The 22,428-nt window shown below is 43.5% G+C and overlaps 1 protein-coding gene across 2 annotated transcripts in view; it reads right to left on the reverse strand.

Annotated features, from left to right (window-relative positions):
- Nucleotides 1-579: 579 nt before the first annotated feature.
- Nucleotides 580-22,428, reverse strand: part of radil2a (Ras association and DIL domains 2a) — a 35,677-nt gene continuing 13,828 nt past the window's right edge. For both annotated transcript variants that reach the window (XM_080724312.1, XM_080724311.1), the window contains exons 7-16: nt 21,590-21,768; nt 20,331-20,443; nt 15,771-15,990; nt 14,725-14,897; nt 10,368-10,512; nt 9,574-9,755; nt 9,065-9,443; nt 2,955-3,082; nt 2,686-2,825; nt 580-2,544 (exon numbers count right to left, since the gene is read on the reverse strand). In XM_080724312.1, coding sequence (XP_080580438.1) covers nt 2,442-2,544; nt 2,686-2,825; nt 2,955-3,082; nt 9,065-9,443; nt 9,574-9,755; nt 10,368-10,512; nt 14,725-14,897; nt 15,771-15,990; nt 20,331-20,443; nt 21,590-21,768 — 1,762 coding nt within the window. In that variant the 3' untranslated portion in view covers nt 580-2,441. The remainder of the gene's footprint in view (nt 2,545-2,685; nt 2,826-2,954; nt 3,083-9,064; nt 9,444-9,573; nt 9,756-10,367; nt 10,513-14,724; nt 14,898-15,770; nt 15,991-20,330; nt 20,444-21,589; nt 21,769-22,428) is intronic.

Below are 22,428 nucleotides of genomic sequence, written 5' to 3' on the forward strand. Positions count from 1 at the left end.
ACTCACACTCAGCAACTCCTGCATTTACTGCACACTCAGACAATAGGCTATGCATGCAAGTGATGAGTATGCGATGTGTTGAAACTGCCCCCTTATACAGTATACCGCATTTACTGTAAAACACAGGTGTTTTAACACAGGCCTGGGGCACGGGCCTACATTATAAGACTGAGAGGCATATGGGAGGCAATAAGACTGATTTAGTTGCGCGCCGGGGTCACACATCGACAGACGATCTACAAGCTCACTCCACATCACTCTGTGACACATTGTACGCTTGGAGATCAGCTGTTTTCAGTGCACATATAATGGGCTAGTGTAGTGGAAAGTGCTAGCCTAGTGGAAACCACACAGAAGCTATAAACAGCATCTGTGGTAGCAGCACTACGAGAGACACACCCATGCTTCCCTGCTGCTCTCCCCATTTGAAAACTACAGCTGGGTGCCTTATTCAGCCAAGTGTGCCATTTATTTGTCCCAGTTTCCCCACCCAGCACTGAGTGTTGCACAGCCTACTGCACAATCTGCAAGGTGTTGAGAGCTCTATATGCAGGAAAGTACAAGTTGTTTTTCAGTCAAAATAGTCAAAATATTTATTCAATAAGTTTGAAAAAATACTAGGCAATATAAATATTACAAAATGGAATACTCTTATTTTTTATGTAAATATAATTGAAGACTTAACACTGTTACCCTGGCAGTAAGGAGATTAAAACATGGAAATTGACAAGAGTTGAGATGGTAGAGCTGTTACAGTATATGTCATTCTACAGTTGTAGTGTTAAATACATACAAATATGAAATCATAAACATATTGAGAAAAGTGGATCCATCTGGGTTTGGGAGAAAAAAATAACAGCAGGAGGGAAATCTGTCAGATGAGAATGTCCCTTCTCTGATACTTTATCAATATGGGCCGAGAATACTAACAGTAAGGCTTTGGCAACATGTATGTCTGTATTATTTCTATGAATGTGCAGATGACAATAGTACAGAAATCAGTACACTTGGATTTAAGATCCCCATCTTTTGTATGTATTTCATTACAGCCTTAGCCATCGTGGAAGTACCCTTTATGCTTGCATTCGTACATACTGTAGCAATTACATTGGGACATGGTGCATGCGCGCATACCCATCAATGCATTCATCCTGCAAAGGTCACCATTCTTTCTATGAAAGAAACGCTCATTTGTATGTGAAAACGTACATTTCTGATCAAAATTAAAGCTGATGAATCAGAATTTCCCATTTTAGTGTATAGTGTATTCCCACACACTCCTGTGACGTTCCATTCTAATGGCACATGGATAGGAGGATTTGATTGTTTCCCATACAGATATCAAGTATCTGGATACTTGTGCATCCTGAAATTCTCGTTCTTGGTCAAGTTGACCAACCAGTACACTGTGAATTACTGTGTAATCAAAAATCATTTTGCTTGTTCTCTTGAGCATAGAATGGTTTGTATATTACTAAGCAAAACATGTCTCTTGCTGTATAGCTTGCCAGATATTTTCTTTTGCATTGTGACAGCTAAAAAGAAAAAGACATTCAAATATTCGAATGTGGAGCAATAGATATTCTATGGTAGCTAAGGCTGTATGTTCTGAAGGCCACAATGAAAGTTACCAACTGTTACGATATATGCTGTAACGTGATGCATTTTTGAATCAGTCATACAAGACATAAACAATTTTAAATGAAGCCAAGAATAATTCCAGTTCAGAGTAGACCTGAATAATTAATTATTGCATATATTGTTCCTGTATTAGGTGTAGATTTTGGTTCTGCTCTCCAGACAGAACAGCTGTGTACTTGTTATTTGCAGCCAGAGGACTTAAAGGACACTGAAATAGTTCTGTCATCGCTTGCAAATAACAACTGCCCATTACCACAGACAGTCATTTTCTTCACTACCAAACCCATGTTTTATGAGTATGGAGCAAACCGTGTGTGTGTGTGTGTGTGTGTGTGTGTGTGTGTGTGTGTGTGTGTGTGTGTGTGTGTGTGTGTGTGTGTTTTCCCAAAAAGGCAAACAGAGGCCTGGGTTTTGCGAGTGTGCGAGTCTGTTCTTTGCCATCCATCTTCCAGCAAACGCTCACAAGTTTTCTTTTTTTGTTTGGTAAGAGACAGCATTCATAGTGGTTGATAAAATGAGATTGTAGCAATACAAGAATCATCACCGTTTTGGTTATTTGTCTCCTATGTTCTATACACCGTACAGCTTTATATAATAAACCTTTCTCACAATGTAAGACTGAGATGAGAAGCAGGAAGTCACCAAACACGTCTGCTTTCCTTTGGTTGGGGAAAAGATCCTGTGAGAAACACTGATATACATTCAACACGCTCAGATAAGAGCAGGAAGAATTCATCCAGAATCACGTCTCCTCCTGGCTGTGTGTCCAATTGCACTTGTTGTTGATGAGAGCTCGTGCTTCAGCACTTTGTTGTAAACGAGTCCTTGCTCATCGCTCTTTGGTCAATCTTGGCAACCAGAAATCTGAGCGAGTCGCCAGAAGATCGAATGAGCTCCCTCCCACTGTGGAGGATGGAAGTAGAGAGAGAGAGAGAGAGAGAAGAAAAGAGATGACAACTTAATTACAAGGAGAGAAGATCAAATTAGTGTCTGCGTGCAATGGCCATTTCTCTGGCACCAGGGACGTCTCAACCCACTACTTACACGTGGTATTCCATGCCAACAAGGCTGATGCCATTGACGGCCAGGATTCGGTCACCAAGTCTCAGCTTCTGACACTGAGCAGCGGGGCTGTTGGGCACCACCGACTTGATATAAATGCCACTCATCTTCAGAGGGGTTTTCTGCAACAAGTGAAACGTAGGGGTGACATCAGTTGCAAATGCTTTACAATCACCTGTCACCGTAAGTTATAAAGGGGGACTTTCTTACTAATTAAATGTTGTTTAAGTATAAAGTGCTTGTATTCTCACCATTCCATCTACGAGTGCCAGGCCAAGCCCATGAGGACCTCTGTGAAGTTCCACTGTGAACACCTCCTCTCCTTCTTCATCCTCCACTTCTTCCACATTTCCATTCCTCACTTCAGCACTAATACCAGCTGAAACCACACACACACACACACACACACACACACACACACACACACACACACACACACACACACACACACACACACACACACACACACACACACACACACACACACACACACACACACACACACACACACACAAGCATGCGTTAATTAGTTACTTCATTGGCCTACATGGCAGCGTGCGTGCACAAGAAATGTGTTTGCGACATTAGCCCTGGACACACACTCACAGACCCATTTCTAGACAGCTCGCCTCCTACAGAGCCACGCCGTAAAAATGCTTCCAGTGTTCAGTAACCTTGAACAAAGACCTGGAGGCCATAGCTGGATTCAGTGAAAAGTATTCTGCAGCCCTGGATCTTTTTCTACACCCCTGGTCTTGTTTCTGGCTAATTTCCCTATCTCTTAGCATCATCAAAGAGTAGAAGTTATACTGAATACAAATGTAAAGGTATCACCAAGGACTTCATAGTGAACCCCAACAATCTCCGCGCATACACGCATGCACGCATGCACGCACGCACACGCACACGCACACGCACACACACACACACACACACACACACACACACAAACAAAATTCATTGTTAAAACATGTTCAAATATCTGGTTCTTATTAGTGCACAGTTGTTGGCAGTAAATCCTAAGAGATTTTCGTTTCATGAAAGACTTCTTCAAAAGATCTGGCATGCATTCAATCAAGTATATGCAGGCTGCCCACAGAGGCCCAGGTTTGCTAAACGATTGCCAGCGTCGGTGGGTGGGAAACCGACACAGTATAGGCTCTGTCTGGGTTTCCAGAAGGTGACATTCCTGTTTCCTGTTCCGGTGAGTTTCCCATACATTGAAATAGAAACACATCTACCATGTTACCTTCTGGTGGTAACCCGGGACCACAGTTATGCAAAGAGCCTACAGCAGGGGTCTTCAACGTTTTCAGGCCAGGGACCCCTTAGTTGAGAGAGAGATGAAGCAGGGACCCCCACAACCTTTTCATAGATTCCATATAGTTTCATTGTTTGACAGCACAATCATCAGTGTATTTTGGATTCATGTCAATTTGTGTTTTCAGAAATGTAACCACTTGAACCGTCAATACTTAATAAACTTGACCTTTCACTCTGTACTTGAGTCTGCTCTTTTCCCCCTCTACACCAAACCTCTTGCCGAATATAGCCGATCTACAAGCTCACAATGCCTCGCAGTGCGAGGCGTTGTGAGCTTGTAGATCTGCTATTTTTGGCTCTCAGAATATGGACACTAGGGTTCAAGTGGTTAATATATAAAAGGGGGGAAAAGGTTCTATCACTCAGTTTTGGAGGACCCCCTGTAGTAACTCTGAGGGTCCTGGACCCCCTGTTGAAGACCCCCCTCCTCGTCACTTCTCTAGTGACTCCAACTGGTTGGCTCAGGGCACCTGTGCAACGAGGAGCAGATTTTGGGGAAGATAATGTGAACCTCTGCGTGTGTTATATGGTGAAACTCCTCACTCTCGGGTGGTTGTCTGCACCCTCCCCCGGACAACAGTGGGGGTTGGCAACGACGGGGACCACAGTGCCCAATGTCTAAATTACTAAAGCACATTTTATTTGACAGGAAACAGGGAGAGATGGGAGACACATGCAGCAAAGATCGTCTGTAACGGGACTCGAACCAGGCTGCATCAGTCAGAGCCTACTGTATAGGCAAAGCGGACCGCTAGGCCAGCGGTCTGGGGCACTAAAGCAAACAATTTAGTATTATGAAACTCTGCTGTGCTGCTCACATAATAAGAACCTCAGCTTGTTACAACAACCATGCAGCAGCAGTTGTATTCCCAATGCAATGTTCCCACCCCTCACTGCTCTCCCCCTCCTCCCTGGACTGACATGCAGCCTGTCTGGTCTGCCCCCCATGCAGGACCTGCCCAGAACAATGCCTGCTCCGATTAAGATTCCACGTACCAACCCAACTGTAAATTCCCATGACGGGTCAGCCACTGCTCTTTTCTCTCCTGACATCACCACCTCTCTGGAATTCTTGGGGCCAGATTAAAGGATTAGTAAAGCTTCCAAAATAATGTTACCCGTTAGAGGCAGAAAAACGCAGAGGTAGAACCGGAGCTCTGGATGTGAGAGGCCAAAGTTAGGCTCTGTTTGGTGAGATGATGTGAGCTGTGTCATGGGCAACAGCCACGGGAGGTTCAATATCAGAATATAGGCTGCCATTAAAAGAATGATCAATCATCTCGCCAATAGAGTGACATTTCATTACGCTAAATTACTTATGACAGTGGGGAATGTGATATAGGGATGGACACAACTAAATGTAATAATGAGAATGTAAAAACTGCAAAGCATGTAAAAACATGATGAGTTAAATTAACTCCAGACCCCAGGTGAGGTTGTGTGCAGTTAAATAAATATAGCTTACACATTAAAACCCCAAATTAATTTAGCTCTTGAGACTGTGGACCCATATGGCTTTTACTATGTCCGCAACCACTTGAACCTAGCATGCTTAGGGAGGAACATTCGCCAAAAATAGCAGCTTGTGTAGATCGATTATTTTTGGTGAAGATATTTGGTATAGACTATAGAGGGAAAGAAAACGGCCCAAATACAGTTGTAATTCAAGTCCATTTCACTAAGACTAGACTCTTAGTGAAATATTTTAACAATCCTCTAGTTACTAGAGGGTGGTTAAAATATTTCTGTAACTGCACCTACCCTCACCAGTCAGTCAACCTATAGACTGAATTTGAACCTCTTACACGCATCATGGGATGAGAGTGTTTCCGAAGCCCTCTTGGACCAATTGGGGGCTTGGACAGAGCATGTGTTTATCAACAGGAAAGGCCAGGCAGAGCATATCTGATGTTCCCTGCATGAAGAATTTCCATTAAGCAAGCCTTTGTTTGCCTCTGAAGGGAGATGATAGCTGGTTCTTTGATGGTACAGCAAATCAGAGAGATCCTGACACATGCTATGAACAGCAACAGCTTTCATGAAGCAGAGTGAACTGAGCTTGTGTGGCCAATCCTTTCTGCATTGGTGATTTAAATTGCGGTACTAGTCTGAGCGGGGTGAACTGTGGCTATTGACTATATTTGAGCAGAGCGCACACACACAGTGCTACAGTGTATTCACCGATCATGAACGCAACCCTCTACTCAATCTTTGTCAGCACTGTAAAAATGTTGAGAATCTCGCCTTTTGATTTACACAACTAACACAAGTTGTTTTACTGTATATACTAGAAAGACGCCTCAGGGCGACAAGCAACCTTCGCCTCACTCTGGACAGTGATGTATATCGGACCAGTTACCCATATATGGAGACCCCTGGTACCATATATGGAGATATGCTGTGAGCCCAAATATGCTTACTCAGTTATCCATTATGTGAAAACCTCTAATCTGACATCATACCCTTTTATGCCCATACATGGAGATCCATGTCTGTAGAACCAGCCACACAGATATGGGCTGTCTTGGCCATCTGTCTTGGGCATATGTGGATTCTGTTAGTGGGGTATGTGGCCCATGTGGCCTCCATATATGGGCATTCCCATATGAAGTCCTGTTAGATATGGGATTATTATTGATGACATCAGGGAACTCCATATATGGGCATAAAAGGAATTCTGAGCGGCAAACCCATTCTGTTAGAGCGGTTCCCCTGAGATCACAGTGATGTCAGAGCGGCAAACCCATAGACTGTACCAAAAAGAGTACACTTCCGGATGGAGTCAGCATGTGCCGTTTGACATATACCCCAACTCATTATAGACTGTAACTGTTGTTGTTATATTTAGTGTAGTCATAGTGAAGGTACAGCCACTATACAAATATAAATGCTGAGGATACATTTAGCATTGAACACAATTATTTGTGATTCCCCTATCTATACTATAATTTTGCGAATGTCTGTCTGAGTGTCTGTCTGTCTGTCTGAAACAGCGTTTCTCCTCAGTGGCTGGAGCAAGTGATCTGAAATCGCATCACAATTAGCATATGAACACATCTGACATAACTGTGAAGCCCGTTTGTCACTTTCACAAATCGTATGCTGTATATTAGCATTTTTATGGTGTATCTACTATCTATTCTGCATCTAGCATGAGGCACATCTATTCTGCATCTAGCATGAGGCAACATGTTTAACCAGCTCTCTCTGTGTGTGTGTGTGTGTGTGTGTGTGTGTGTGTGTGTGTGTGTGTGTGTGTGTGTGTGTGTGTGTGTGTGTGTGTGCGTGCGTGCGTGCGTGCGTGCGTGCGTGCGTGCGTGCGTGCGTGCGTGCGTGTGTGTGTGTGTGTGTGCAGGCAGGCGGGTGTGTGCGCAGGCGGGTGGGCGGGCGGGCTGGGGGGGGGGGGTAGCCATTAAACGAAACCGGTATTTCTTACATTGATGCTCCTACATATTATCATGCAAGCACCAGTTAAAGTTACTTTCCATCCCTCATATACTGTATGCACAGTGCACATCCCATAACCCACACACTGCACATCATTTTGGAGCTCATATCTTTGAACGGGTAAGGGCTAGTTATAATAAGTCATGGAGCATGGCGTTTGGGGATTTTCCAACATTCACTGTTATTTCTTTTGTCTGGAGGAGGAGTTCCCTCACTTTCTTTCCTCGAGTATGTTGGAGTGCAGAGACCTCAGACCCGACACGTCGAGTCCCTTCCTGTCACTTCTAGAAATGACCTCATTACTGAGCCTTCTAAACCATTCAAAACGGGTACACATTATAGTATGTTATTATTTTATGCTTTAACTATTGAAAAATAGCAGATATACAAGCTCACAGCTTGTAGATCTGCTATTTTTTTTAAATCGTGAAAATTAGAATTTTGACCCGATTCTATTCGTGTCTTTTGAATCCTTCTAAGATTTTTTGAAAAACCTGTGTTTCTATGTCAGCAATCTGGCCAGCCATCGTCAAAGAAAAGGTCCTTTTCACTTAACTGGAGCTCAGTTAGTCTGTTCTTTCTTGAGAGACTACTCTGCCAGTGGTTCTCAAACCTTTTCATGTGAAGGACCCCCAAAATTATATTTATTTGGCCACGGACCCCCATCTCAAAATATTTAGTTCCAGGGACCACCCAGAAGCAAAATTTGAGTTACAAACGTTCGCTTTGAAAATACATTCAAAGATTTGTGCACATTTTCACGACTTTAAAAAAAATAGCAGATCTACAAGCTCGCAGCTGTGAGCTGTGAGCTTGTATATCTGCTATTTTTCACTGGTTAAAGCATTCAGTAATTCTATGCCTAAATGGGTTAAAAACAATAGGGGCTGAGGAGGAAGCAGCGTTTCCTTTGCACAGTGAATCCACCCTGTGGGAGGAACGCAGAGGGCACAGCCTTTCATTTGAAAGGCCCAACCTGCAGCCCGTTCTCCATCCAAAGTCAGTGACGCTGAAGGGCGCGGGTGGAGTGTCTGGAGACGGCACTCCACCTCATTTATGCCAAGCATCAGGAGCCTTTATGTGGGCTTCTTGAAGCCACAAGGGACAAATATGCAAAAGGTCTGCCAGGTCAAGTCTCTAAATTCTTTCCCTATTGGAGTCCATCAATCATAGCTGGTTAATTGGGTGGAGGTGGTACCAGTGACCTCGCTTCAGAGATGAGATATGGCCGACAGAGTTTGAGCCGGGGTAGCCATATTTGCAGTGGACAGGAGTTTACGTCAGTTTAATCAAAAGCTGCTGTGTAAAAGCAAGTCTTCAATGGCTGCTTTGTGATGCTGTCACTAGAGTTAATTATCTGCGGTGACAATTTGGGTTGCTCTTCTTTTCCTGGTTTCTTTGTTCGTGTACATGCACTCATGTGATCGTCAATCATCTTTTTGAAAATGGCTTTCAGTAAATGTGTTTCAGCTGTTACTGCGGTTTTCATATACAGTACGTCCTCCTCGGTTATTTATGTCAGCTGTCTGATCTGCATCGTATTCTGAGGTCTACAGTAAAAGCTCAGTGTGCGTCTTGCCTTCTGAATTACCTCTGTTTTGTTGGCGAGCCCCTTCCTGCAGGTCTGCCTCCAGCTCAGACAGCTCCATACCCTGGGGGGTATTAGGTGGCGTAAGCAGGCAGGACGGGTCCAGGGCCATGCTCTTATGACAGCCCAGGTCGGCTTGACCTGGGAGGGCGTTCTGGAGCTCCAGACTCTTCAGCTTCTGGGTCAGCACCGCCTCACAGCAGCTCAGGTCACCGTGGGATTCCCGGGTCTGAGGGGCTGCTGCAGGGGAGTCGAGGTCCACATCTGCCCTCAGGCTGGGGCAGGTAACCGGGTCAGAGACCGCCTGATGGGCAGGATCCTGAAAGACGGCGACGGAGGGCGAGGTTGTAGACTGGCTGTCTGCGGTCGTCCCGCTGAGAGTCTGCAGGGGGTATAAAGTCAATAAATAACAGATGGAGAAACCTCAAAGTGAAATGTCTCCTTTACTTAAGCATAACCCAGACTCCCAACGGCTTCTCATTATAGGAGTAATGTTGGGTCAGAGTCGTTACCTGTTGTGCAGGATCGGGTTTAGCTTGCGTTTCCCTGCAAGGGAGACGCCGTATGAACTCTTGTAGATGACCGAGCTGTTCAAACAGGCCAGGCTCCACCAAGGGTTTACCCAGCTCAAGGTGAAATGTGTTGCTGGGCAGGATGAGTGGCGGGTGGCTGTCGAAACTCTCTAGGATGTCGGCTACGGGATGAGAGAAAGACATCACCTCATCCATCAGACATGACACAAGCATTCTCATGAAATTCAATCCCTTGACTAAAGTAAACCGGTTTTGTTTTTAATTATGGGTTAACACTTGATTAATGGCAGCCACACTGGGAACACAGGACTCAAGCTGGCGTTGCTGGGTCAAGGGCTGGGGCTTTCCTCAGCAGGGTACTGGGGAGGAGGGGGGCACAGGTGCCAGAAGAGGTGGATTTAACAGGCAACCTTAGATTGAAACTGATTGGTGGAGACAGGTTTTCAGGACATGATTACAGGGGTGTAGAAGGGGGCATGGGAGGCTTACTATTGACAAATGCATGTAGGTGTTGTAAAACGGGTGCAAAATTGGTGAATATTAAAAACAATATTATTAATATACATACGCATGAGTATGCAGAGGTTGATGAAGAATGCTGAAATAAATGTGTGTGTGTGTGTGTGTGTGTGTGTGTGTGTGTGTGTGTGTGTGTGTGTGTGTGAGTGAGCGAGCGAGCGTGCCCGTGCGTGCATGTGTGTGCGTGTGTGTGTGTGTGTGTGTGTGTGTGTGTGTGTGTGTGTGTGTGTGTGTGTGTGTGTGTGTAAAGCTACCAGTCCTGACAGCATCCTCTGCATCCTCTACAGATGGGGTCCATCCAGAGGGGCAGGCCTTGCTGGAGTTGTACTCTCTCAGCATGTGATGCAGCTGGGCAGCATTGAGGGCAGCAAACTCCGTCCTCAGGGAGCTCCATGACGCCTGGTAGGGACATATTGGTAGAATACACAGCCAATTTAGTCAGAAAGTCTGTGAAAATTAACCATAATCACTGCTGTAAAAGCTATCATCCATTGACTTAGGTTGACTTCAACAACAGGCCAATAAAAGAGTATCATCCCACCATGTTTATTTCCACAAAAGGAAACCAATTCAATTCAATTCATTTCTACTACTATTGCACACTATTTGTATATGCTATCATTGCAAAATGTTTTAAGCCAATCATGAGATCTAGTTGCTTCCGTCAAACCAGTGCCAGTTATGAACATCTCCTGAGCATAACCGCCTTTTTCTGGTATGTGACACTTGTATTATCAACCAATACCACTGATTGCATTTAGCAGACGCTCTTAATCCAGAGCGACTTACAATAAGCAAGGTAATACATCAATACATCAACATCAATACATCAAATGGAAAGAAAGATAGTTGGTAAATCTAAGAAAAAACAGCTAGACCAAGCACCTATTCAGTAAAAAACTTCATAAAAAAATAAAAATAAGATGCTATCTAAATTACATACATGTATGGTCATTTGAGGGAAGGAAAGGTAAGTGCTATGGGCTAAGGTGGAGTCTGAATAGGTGAGTCTTCAGACCACGGCGGAAGCTAGGGAGTCTGCAGTTCTAAGTGCAACTGGGAGTTTATTCCACAGTTTGGGGGCCAGGAGGGCGAAGAGTCTAAGGCGAGTATGAATGTACCGGTATATATACATGTTGTGAACTTAATTTGACTTTCAATCATCTCTCTACTTAGCCTCTTGGGTTCTTGTGAAAGGCCTTTATCTGAAGCCATTCCCTTGCAACCAGTGTTGCATTGCTGATTCAATGTTTGGGGGTACGTGATTTTAATGACGTCACTCACACGTTGCTTAACACCTACTATTACAGGTCTATTGATATGCATACAGGCGTGTTTCTTTTCTAAAACACCCTGTTGTGACACTTTTTTTTTGCATCAATGCATGTCCGTTTGCGTGAGAGACGTGAACCCTGCTCAGAAAAGATACGGGATGGCGACTACCCGCGTGACCAGACTAATACAACACTGCTTGCAACAGCCCCTGAAACAACCAATGTTTGCTCTTTCATGACTTAATAAGAAACTTAAAGACAGGGATACAGGTGACTCATCTGACAATGAGATCACTTGACAAGTAGGTGATTACTGATACACCTGTACAAACAATAATAACATAACAGTGCACCAAGCGTGTCTGTGCAGTAATGGAAACCTGCTTTAAAAGTCCCAGCTCCTCTCTAACATGGCGAGGCTTCCACAATCCACACAGTTTAGCAGTTTAAAGCACAGCTCAAATTGAATTTGGCTTTTGGTGTCACATCTGGGGTTATACAGTATGTGTGACAGTCACGTCGTATGTGATATTGCATTATCCAGAATGGCTGTTGTCAGAGGTCAAAACAATGCGTGCCACGTCACTAGCAGAAATGACAATAGTGCCAGAAAAGCCACTTCGGCTCTTGCAGCCCCGGGACTCCAGATGGAAAAGTTAAAACATGACAAGGGTGTGTGCTCCGTTTTTTACAGACCACAAAGTGACCTCATGCCATGAGTGATGCAAAAAAGCATCCGTCTCCTAGCAACCACCCAGTCCCACGAATAGAAGAGACGTCTCTAATGGGGTGGAGCGCTTCTTTACTGAGGGGGAGACATTTTCAGGCTGGCACCATGACCACTAGTCACACACTATAAACAGGTGTTAGCCTAAGACTGGAATTCTAGCCCCATGGCTAAACCTGTTTCCTCCAGACAAAGTACTGGAGGTGGATTCTCACACAGATTGGGATCATAACAAGGTACCGTGCTCCAGCTGCAAATGATTTAGGTTTAGGTTCATGCTGAAATCATATTATCCCTGAGCAACACTATCATGCAATGAAGTAAAAATGTGGCTTTCTTGAGGTCAGCTGACGTAGGAAGGGTAAATGCTTTTCATTGTATTTTGTACTTCATGCTATGCTAAATGTTTTCAATTTCTTTATGAAATGAAGCATGACAACAGCTGAGCCATGATATTGTGTAAGCATTATGTAGGATTTAATATATTTATTTTCTACCCATCTTGTTTTTGTTCTACACTCTTACTCTTACCTGTTATCTCCTGTGTTTCACTCTTACTGCTGCTGCTGCTGCTGCTATGACATCTGAACATCCCCTTAGGGATTAATAAAGATTGATTCTTATCTTAAAGAGTGACTCACGCACCTCTATGCTAAATGTATCGACAACACTGAAAGTTCAGTGGAAGAACATAGTGTTTCTAAGCCTAAGCGTTTTCATGGGATGAGAGGGAACTGGCACTCTCATGTGATCCAGTGTCATTTCTGTGACATACGCGTTGCGAAATGAGGGGACTTGGGTTATGAACAGGCTGTGTTTCAAGAGTAATACAGTATTAAAATCCTCTCTTTGCATGAGCTCACTGTGTCAACATGCCGCAAATGACCAAAACAGTCCTCTTCAACAGCTTTTAAGAGGTTCATTATCATACTTATCATCTATTCACGTTAATCAAACCCAGGAGAGGATGTGCTTGTGGGACACAGTGTGACCTTTGGTACCTCCCCTGGTGTACCTGGTCACTGTTTATACGGTGGTCCCTCTTTATGGCTCTGAATACCTCACAGTGTTTACAACCAGCCAAGCAAGAGCTCAACTTCCTTCTCTGGTACTTAAAGAGTAAACAACATCCCCTTTGAATGGTTAAGCAAGAAGTGAATAGTGTTATACTTAAAGGAAGATTAACCACTAAATCCCTTACAGTATATACTGTACCTCGTCATGGGAGGAACAGCGATCAAGCGACATCAACCAATGAACAAGCTCACGTGTCCTGATGAGGCGTGAGCTTGTAGTATTGTGTGTATGTACTACTATCTTAAATTTTTTTTGGAAATTGTTGATGATTTTAAATGATAAATGGGCAGGCTACCACTTGAAACCAAAGTAATAGTGAATGTACTATAGTGTAAGGCTACTAGTGATTGTAAACAAATGTATACAAAAGTAACATTACAGTAACATTTGACTACTGGCATCTTTGCTTATCTGTATGCTCTTGAATTGAGGGCAACCGAATGGTAATAAAACAGTCATAAATTTCCATTGTTTGCTCTGTGTCTCAACAAACCTTGTGATGTCATGTGAGCTGTTGGGCACATGAGTCACTTGGCTGACGTCAAGTGTAAACAGGATTTCATCGCTGTCACCTTAAATATCTTCTGTTTTGGTTTAGAAGAGTATAGGGATACACTGTGTACAGTATGCAGCTCAGCATGATTATACTGTTTATACAGTACAATGTTGGCATGTAAAGCACTTGAACCCTCTATTCTTAGTAAAATAGACCTGAGTTACTTGCAACTGTACTTGGACTGCTTTTTTCCCTCTATACCAAATCTCTTCTCCAAAAATGACCAATCTACAACGCATCGTGTTGGTGAATGTTCCTCCCAGAATAGGCATGCTGGGGTTCAAGCAGCTCATTCTGTGCGTCGGGAGATGTGTTCGACCAAAGAGCAGTGACTCATCATGGCTTCAGTCTGGCACTCTGGTCATTTGACAGGTACAGTGGAGAGAGACACGAAAGAGAGAGAGGGAAGTGTCATGCAGCAAATGGTCCATCCAGCCGGGAATCGAACCGATGACTTGCTGTCAAGCATTAGAGCCCATCTGGTATGTGCCCTAACCGCTCTGCTATCGGGTCGCCCACTTCAATCCTATTGCTCATACCGTATGTGAGGAGATAAGTGTGGGAAAAATACCCTGTGTCTTTTGCGTATTTCTCGTGTGAAGTGCGGAAGTGTGCGCCTGTGGCAACGCACCCGATGACGCAAGTTGGCACATGGCATGCATAATGTTTTCAAAGCTGGTGCATCGGCAAACAACAATTCTATCATTTATAGGCAACACTCTATTCAACTGAAATGATTCAGTAGAGTTTACAACAACAAGGATATGACATAATGAGTAATTGCTCTTGGAAGGGCTGCTTAAAGTTCACCCCGGGGATGCAAGGTGTTGAGCTTGTAGGCTTTACATGATCTACCACATAAACATAACATAACTGATGTACCGACTTTCTTAATACAATGAAATGTTTAGACTGACGCACGCCATGACTTTACTGTGGAAAGACAAACAGGAAAGGAGAAGAGGATGTCCTCTGACCTGCAGGAGTGTTTCTTTGGGTGTGGCGAGAAGATTGACGGCAGCGGAGAGCTTCTGGAAGAACTCTGTGGCCAGGTCACCCAGGCCCATGCTCTGAAACCAGTCCATCAGCAGGTCAAGGTTGGCCCGGATCTGCACCCCTCTGGACCACTGGTAGAACCCACCTCCAGAACCTACCCCAGAAAGAATTATACAAATGTATAAACAACATTTAGAGTGTGTGTACTTTTTGTGCTATTCCTTCTTCATTTTACTTCATCAACTTCCAATGCACTTTTTATTCTATTGCAATATGTAACTTCTTGTTACTCTGTGGTATAATAAAGTGGTATACAAATGCTGATTATGATTATTATTAATATAAATTGTTTCCTTACAGAGACTTCACCCATTTATTAACTTATCTTCAGATGGTTTGCTCATTAAAATGCTCATATAAGATGGCACCATTTCTGTCTACTCACTCTGTGTCTCAGAGGTGGGCTGTGGACATCATCTGTAAGCAGGTTTGGTAATTGCAAGAAAGAAAGAAAAGAATGTCCAGATACCCTCAGGATTCCTTGAGGGGCTTCTAAATGGACCCTTATATATAGGGGCGGCATAGCTCAGGGGTAGAGAAACTGGTATTAGAGCACGAAGGGTATAAATCCCGTAGGGTTCCCAGTTCGAATCCGGGCTCCCCCTGAGTTAATGTCGAAGGGTCCTTGGGCAAGACTCTGAACCCCTAATTGCCTCCGGTGAGTAGGTTGGTGCCTTGCATGGCTTCCTCCGCCACCGGTGTATGAATGTGTGTGTGAATGGGTGAATGTAATGCACAATCTATGTAAAGCGCTTTGGATTAAAAGCGCTATATAAATGCACCATTTACCATTTACCATTTACCCTTAGGTCTGTAACTCTGGACTGTAACTCTGACGGTGTTCACATTTGGTTCCATTTGTACACCCTCAGAGTTATGGGGGTCGTTGAAATTGAAAAGGTTGAGAATCACTGCTTTAAAAAATACTGGTGAGGAACAGAGGAACAAGGAGCCAGGCAGGCCTCACCTCTCTCCATGAGGGCGTTGAAGAGCGACGCGTTGGTGAAGAAGAACAGGTAGGCACAGAGCTGTAAGGAGATGTCAGGGTGGACCTGGAATGCGTTGAGCAGCTTTAGAGCCTCTTTGAGAACATCCTGGATGCCGCTGACCCCATCAGGCACTCGCAGCTGCCCACTCTCTGAGAACGGGTTGCCGTCCAGGACACCAGGCAGAGCTGCATACATGCTCTGGGGAGAGAAGACATCGTATTTGCATGTGTTGAATCTTGATACACTTGTTTAAAAGAAATGGGGATTAGGCGGTGAAAGATGTTGGTGTTGTGTTGCTCTAGCGCAGGGGTCTTCAACAGGGGGCCTGGGACCCCTAGGGGGTCCTCAGAGTTACTACAGGGGGGCCACAAAATCCTTGTGTGATAGGATAATTCTTTTCAATTAAAAACTTGAACCCTCGCATCCCTAATCTTTAGCCAAAAGATAGCAGATCTACAAGCTCTCAAGCGCGAGGCGTTGAGAGCTTGTAGATCGGCTATTTTCAGCAAATAGGTTTGGTGTAGAGGTAAAAGAGAGCAGGCCAAGTACAGAGTGAAAGGTCAAGTTTATTAAGTATTGACGACTTAAGTGGCTAAATGTCTGAAACACAAATCCAACATAGACTGATGACAGTGCTGTCAAACAAGTGGATGAAAACCTGCAAGACGAATTTATACAATATGTAGAGGGGGTCCCTGCTTCATCTCTCTCTCAGTTAAGGGGTCCTTGGCCTGAAAACGTTGAAGACCCCTTCTCTAGCGTTTGGTTCCAGTGTCATCAGGTCAGACCAGCCCAGAACAACACCACCACTACCTCCTACAGGACCCACAGAGCCCAAAGAAATATAGAAACCATTTGTTTTGTTCTTGTCATTGAAAAGTTGTTTATTTGACATGGTGCATACTATAGGCTAACTCTATCTGACTGTCGTTGCTATTGACGGGTGCGTAGCGTTGTTCCGACACGCATTACTCCGACGTTGCGTTCGTCCGACTCTCCCCATTACTAACCCTGTCTCTAACCCTAACCCCACGTAGTCGGATTGACCTATTCCTCCCACTATTGACGTCTTCAGCAAAATAATGCTCCATTAGAAGACAAACATCCTGCCAATAATGTCTCGTATCAAATGAAATAAATGAATAGCACATAATGGACATAACAGATATATTTTTGTGAGACGATCAATCAGAGGCAAATTTACCACACATATGGCCTTTGGAGTGCTGAAGGCCTGGTAAATAGCCACTTCAAGTTCTGACATCGCCAGTGTTCATGTCAAACGGTTGCTGATGGGAATCAAATTGTGATGGGGGGGGGGGGGGGGGGGGGGGGTTAATTCCATATAGAAACACAAAGAGCACAATATGTTCTCCTCTCCATAAGTTAAACCCTTCACCCTCACAGGCCTCCTGACTACTCGTGGTGATTATGCTTTCTTTTTTTCCCTTGCCGTTTATGGTCAAAGCCAGAGGTCCAGAGAATGTGATTATCAGCAAGAACATACAACAGTGAGAGTCTGAGTCAGGAGGGAACTCACATATTTTGTCTCTGTACAGGAACATAATGGCCCAGTGAGAGGAAGGCTTTTACAGAACACACAGGAAATTTGTCAGGAAAACGTGTTTCCCAGTGCACCAGATATAGGGGAAGCAAGACATGAGACACGGAGGGTGAAGCATATTAGGTACATTCAGTCAGTCAGCTACGGCAGATATTTAGAACCAATAACAACTTAATAACCAAATACTTTTTGTATATATCAACGAATCAACTAAAACAATTAGTCTGATTAACCACCTAACCCTGTATTATAATTTGTTGTACAATGGTGGCGTAAAACATTGTGAAAATAGAAGATCTACAAGCCCACAACGCATCACAATGCGACACGTTGTGAGCTTGAAATTGCTAATTTTACTATTTTCTTTTAAATAATTGTTCTTTAATCGTAATTGAGGCAAACGTTTGAAATAATCATGATACTGATTCAAGTCATATTGCCAGCCATCTATAATGGAGTTTTTAGATTGTTACATACAGTAGCTATACTGTATAGGGGGCCGAAAATATTGCTTAGAGATTTGAACCTATAATCCCAGTACATGTTCCTGTTTTAATCCTGCTTTAATAGACACTTGCTTAACTCACAAAAAAAGAGTATGAATGTCTCAAACATAAGGGAACATAGAGGCGTCTCGATTCTTCAAGACCTCAGCACTTTCACTGAACACGACCTTACTGTTAGTTCTCACAGAGATCCTGCCCTTATCACCAGTCCTGATACTGTGCCATTGTTTCACATCAGCCATTAAACACACACACGCACGCACACACACACATACACACACACACACACACACACACACGCACACGCGCACACAGACACACACACACACACACACACACACACACACACACACACACACACACACACACGCAAACTTAACAAAAGCACACACACAAACACTCAACAAACGCATTCCCCATGCGCGCGCGCGCGCGCGCGCGCGCACACACACACACACACACACACACACACACACACACACACACACACACACACACACACACACACACACACACACACACACACACACACACACACACACACACACAGCATGACCTCAGATGCTATGGGAGGAGGTAGAGGAGGGAGACCATTAAAAACCTGGGTGCTAGAATCACAATCACCGCATTCCTAACATCACAGGTCACTTAATAGATTACCAACAGGCTCAGCAGAGCTACAGGTGCTGGCTAGTTAATGGTGAAGTCTGGGTGTGAACAGAATTTAGGTATTTTAAAGATAGGAGCAATGTGTGAGAGAATGCAGAGCAAACATTTGTAATTGAACTTAAACACACAAGCCTTGAGAAAAAATTGATACGGCTTGATAATAACAATAAAGACGCCATAATATCATACGGTAGGTGCTCATGACACTATACACAGTAGCTACATTTAACCAAGTGATTTACACATGACCTGTAAGGGTCCATTTGGTTATATTTGTACACTCTCAATACAGAGTTACAACTAGTGTATAAATTAAGACTGGTAATTTCACTATGTACTAATTCAGTTGTATTTATCAAGATATGCAGAGAGAGAAATGATGACAATGTATTGCCCTCAGCAGGAAAGGCTGCCATTCCTTTCTGGTAAATCCTTCCCTCACTATTCTTTTCGGCCTCTGTACCAAATTATACCCTGTCTACATAATAGGCTGTCGTGCACAAAGCCTCTTGCCTACACTGGAACAGTTAAGGGCAAAGAACAAGCTGAAATGTTTTGTGGAGAAAATGTTACTGCAGAGAATGGACCATATTCACACCGTGGCCATATTGCTCTGACATTATAATACCAATCTTGTCGGGTATGAATATCGTTAGTGAAGTAGGTGAAGGTTCAGATATAAATAGTGAAATTAGCAATTGCAAGCTCACAAAATGTCGCATTGTGATGCGTTGTGGGCTTGTATCCCCTTTTTCACAGCAGCAATATGGGACACTGACTCTGTTTACCTGAATGGATTACAACATTATAAATATCATTGATAACACCAGTGTTTACCCGTCTATTTCATGGCCATTTATGGTTGCTTTTGAAAAGGGTCTATTGACTGGAAATCTGAGATAAGACAGACACTGAACTATCATTTCCTAGCTGTAAAGGAATATGTACATACAGGCTCTTTTAGTCACTGGCAGCTGTTCCGTTATGAGACAGACACAAATCTGTCTTTCTCTTTGGCCGTCTAAAATAACAGCACAGACTGTTGCTACTTCCTTCCCTCCCTTCCTTCAACAGTCACTAGTCTGGGTTGGCATGGTTACGGGTGTCTCCAGGGCCCCAGTCGTGGCTTGTCTGAGGTGTGGTCTGAGGTACGACAGTGATGGGGCTCTGTTTAAAGTGATATACCCTTTTAATGAGCGCTTAACATAGACTCCCATAAATACAAGCAAGGAGTGCCTTCCTGGGGCTTATTGTTAAACAAGAGTGTCTGGACTCTTGTGTTCGACAACGCTACAACCATGTCACAATGCAATTCAAGGGTAGTTGTGAAAGATTCCTTGTGGTGTTGGTATTCTAAAAAAGTTCCCACGAAAGTACAGGTTGTAGGTTTGTTATGCAAACTACTAACCTTGGGAGACGAGATTGGCTTTGTTTATATTCCAAATGGAAAGGACAGCCTGCGCGCTCACTATCTGACAGGTCTTTCCTGACCAAGAGTGCCAGAGAAAGTCAGTTTCCATTGGCTTATTGTGGTTTTTATCCTGAAATTATCACTATGTTTACTTTACACAGCTCCATGTCCTGTTTCACATGGAGCCCAAACAGGAATGGTAAGGACGTGAAATGATGTTTCTATATAGCATATACATGGTTGTGTGTGTGTGTGTGTGTGTGTGTGTGTGTGTGTGTGTGTGTGTGTGTGTGTGTGTGTGTGTGTGTGTGTGCGTGTGTGCGTGCGTGCATGCATACATACATGCGTACACGTTAACAATTGTACTGCACAATTAATTGCAGCTAACCTTGGTCAAATAGTAGACAGACTGCTGGAAGGTGAACATGATGACTTCCTCCAGAACTGTCATGGCTTCCTCGCAGGCTGTCCGTGTGGACATCATCTCAGAGTCCTGTAGGCCTAGCAAGCAACAGAAACAAAACATTCAGCCATGTCTCAGAATACAAATACACACATACAGCAGTCATGAAATGACACCCCAAAATATGTTTAAACACAGCTGAAAAGTCACCTGATGGTATTTATTACAAAAGGACAGAACTCTTTATGGGTGTTTCGTTCAAAATGGTGGCAGCTAGCCAGGTTCCTGTGAGTCTACCTTCATCTAGGCCTGCCACAATTATTACATAATGGTCTAAAATAGAAAATATTTGACATAATCACAATTATTATGTTTCCATGTTGAACATTTTTCATATATTTTCAAACATTTTAAGTATTGCTTTTCCAGTATCAATGTTCTTTTTTTAAAGTATAAAGTTGTCAAATATGTCAGTAATTTCTTTGTATATTCAGGTCATGTGTCATATCTGCCATGTGCAACTTCGAAGCCTACAAGCCAAACAGAAATGTACCGGTAATTGTCAACGACAAAAAAACAATTAAATCCTTAATCGCAATTATTTGAGTGAGAATTAATCGTCATGTAAAATGTCATAATCGTGACAGCGCTAACCTTTATCCTGGTAGTCTTGACTCCTATTTAGACCGGGAACGCATTATTACTTTAACCATTATTTTATGCTTTAAATCAGTGGTTCTCAACCTGTGGGTCGGGACCCCCAGGGGGTCCCCAAATTATTTTGGGGGGTCCCCAGATGATTAATTTAATGTGCAACATTGTTTTCTCACTCAACAGTAAACAAACCGACATAAGGTTTAAGTGTATAGATAGAGGGTATCTGCACATTTCTAAAGTGAACATTTAAGGACTTTGTAATAACTGTAAAATGACAAATTAAACATTGGCCAAATTGTCAAATATTAGAGCCAGAAATCGTGAAAATAGCCGATCTACATGCTCACAGCGCCTCGCGTTGCGTTGTGAGCATGTACGGTAGATCGCTATTTTCACAAACTGTGTTATGCAAAATGTAATGCCTCAACTTTTAGTGCTCATCAGAGTGGGGGGTCCCCAGTTAAACCTTTTCGGTCGCGGCCCGAAAAGGTTGAGAACCAATGCTTTAAATAGTGAAAAATAGATCTGCGTTTTTTGAAAATCGTGAAAAATCGTGATTTTTTGAAAAGTCTTTCCCGTGAGTCTACCTCCATCCTGGTGGTCTTGCCTCCAGGGCAGCAGCTGAGGGACCTCATGCTGCACAAAGTGCAGCAGCTCAATGGAGTTGGCCATCCACTGCAGCAGAGGCTGCAGACCTGGGACCAGCTCCTCCATGCTCAACAGCTGCATCTGTTCAGCCTCCTGAGGCTGCCCGTCCGCCGAACTCCTGAGGTGAAGACATGTTCCTTTTTGTAATGTTTATTTTTGGAGCTGTGTGAAACACAGGCTCCCTATACGTAGCTTTGTGGGTCTGTGTGTCCGTATGTAGCCTGAACTTCCTAAACTTCGGCACGCTACTAGTCCCACAGTTTTGCCACCACACACTCGCGCCATATGTCAAATCGACCGGCTTACTCGGGAATAGTGGGCTAGTAACTTGCTAAGAGAAAGGTTCAATAGTTTAATTGATATTAATTTATTAGTGAATTAATTTTCCCCATTGACTTATAATGGCAATCGCAAAAACTCACATTCAATTATTTGTCTCTCGCAAACCATAGGGGCTAGAGTTTCAAGACTTGGAGAGGAGGTTCATAATGGTTTCAAGGATTAAATAAAAAATAATTGTGTCATTTGGCCGCATGGTGGCGCCATAACACCCCACTTTACGTTTTGGCCTGTAACTCTTGAACCGTAGGTCGGAAAATTCAAAATATTTTTTCCCTGGATTCCTTGGGTCATGACGCATCTCCCCATATAGGCCACGCCCATTTGCGCCATGATAGATTTTCCGCCATTTTGAATTTTCTTCAAAACACACTTTTTGCTCCTTTTCCTACATATTTTCTCCAAATGTCACAAAAATCGGTACACATGATCTATGGAC

This window comes from Nannobrachium achirus, assembly GCF_963921795.1.
Source record: "Nannobrachium achirus genome assembly, chromosome: 4".
NCBI classification, from domain to species: Eukaryota; Metazoa; Chordata; class Actinopteri; order Myctophiformes; family Myctophidae; genus Nannobrachium; species Nannobrachium achirus.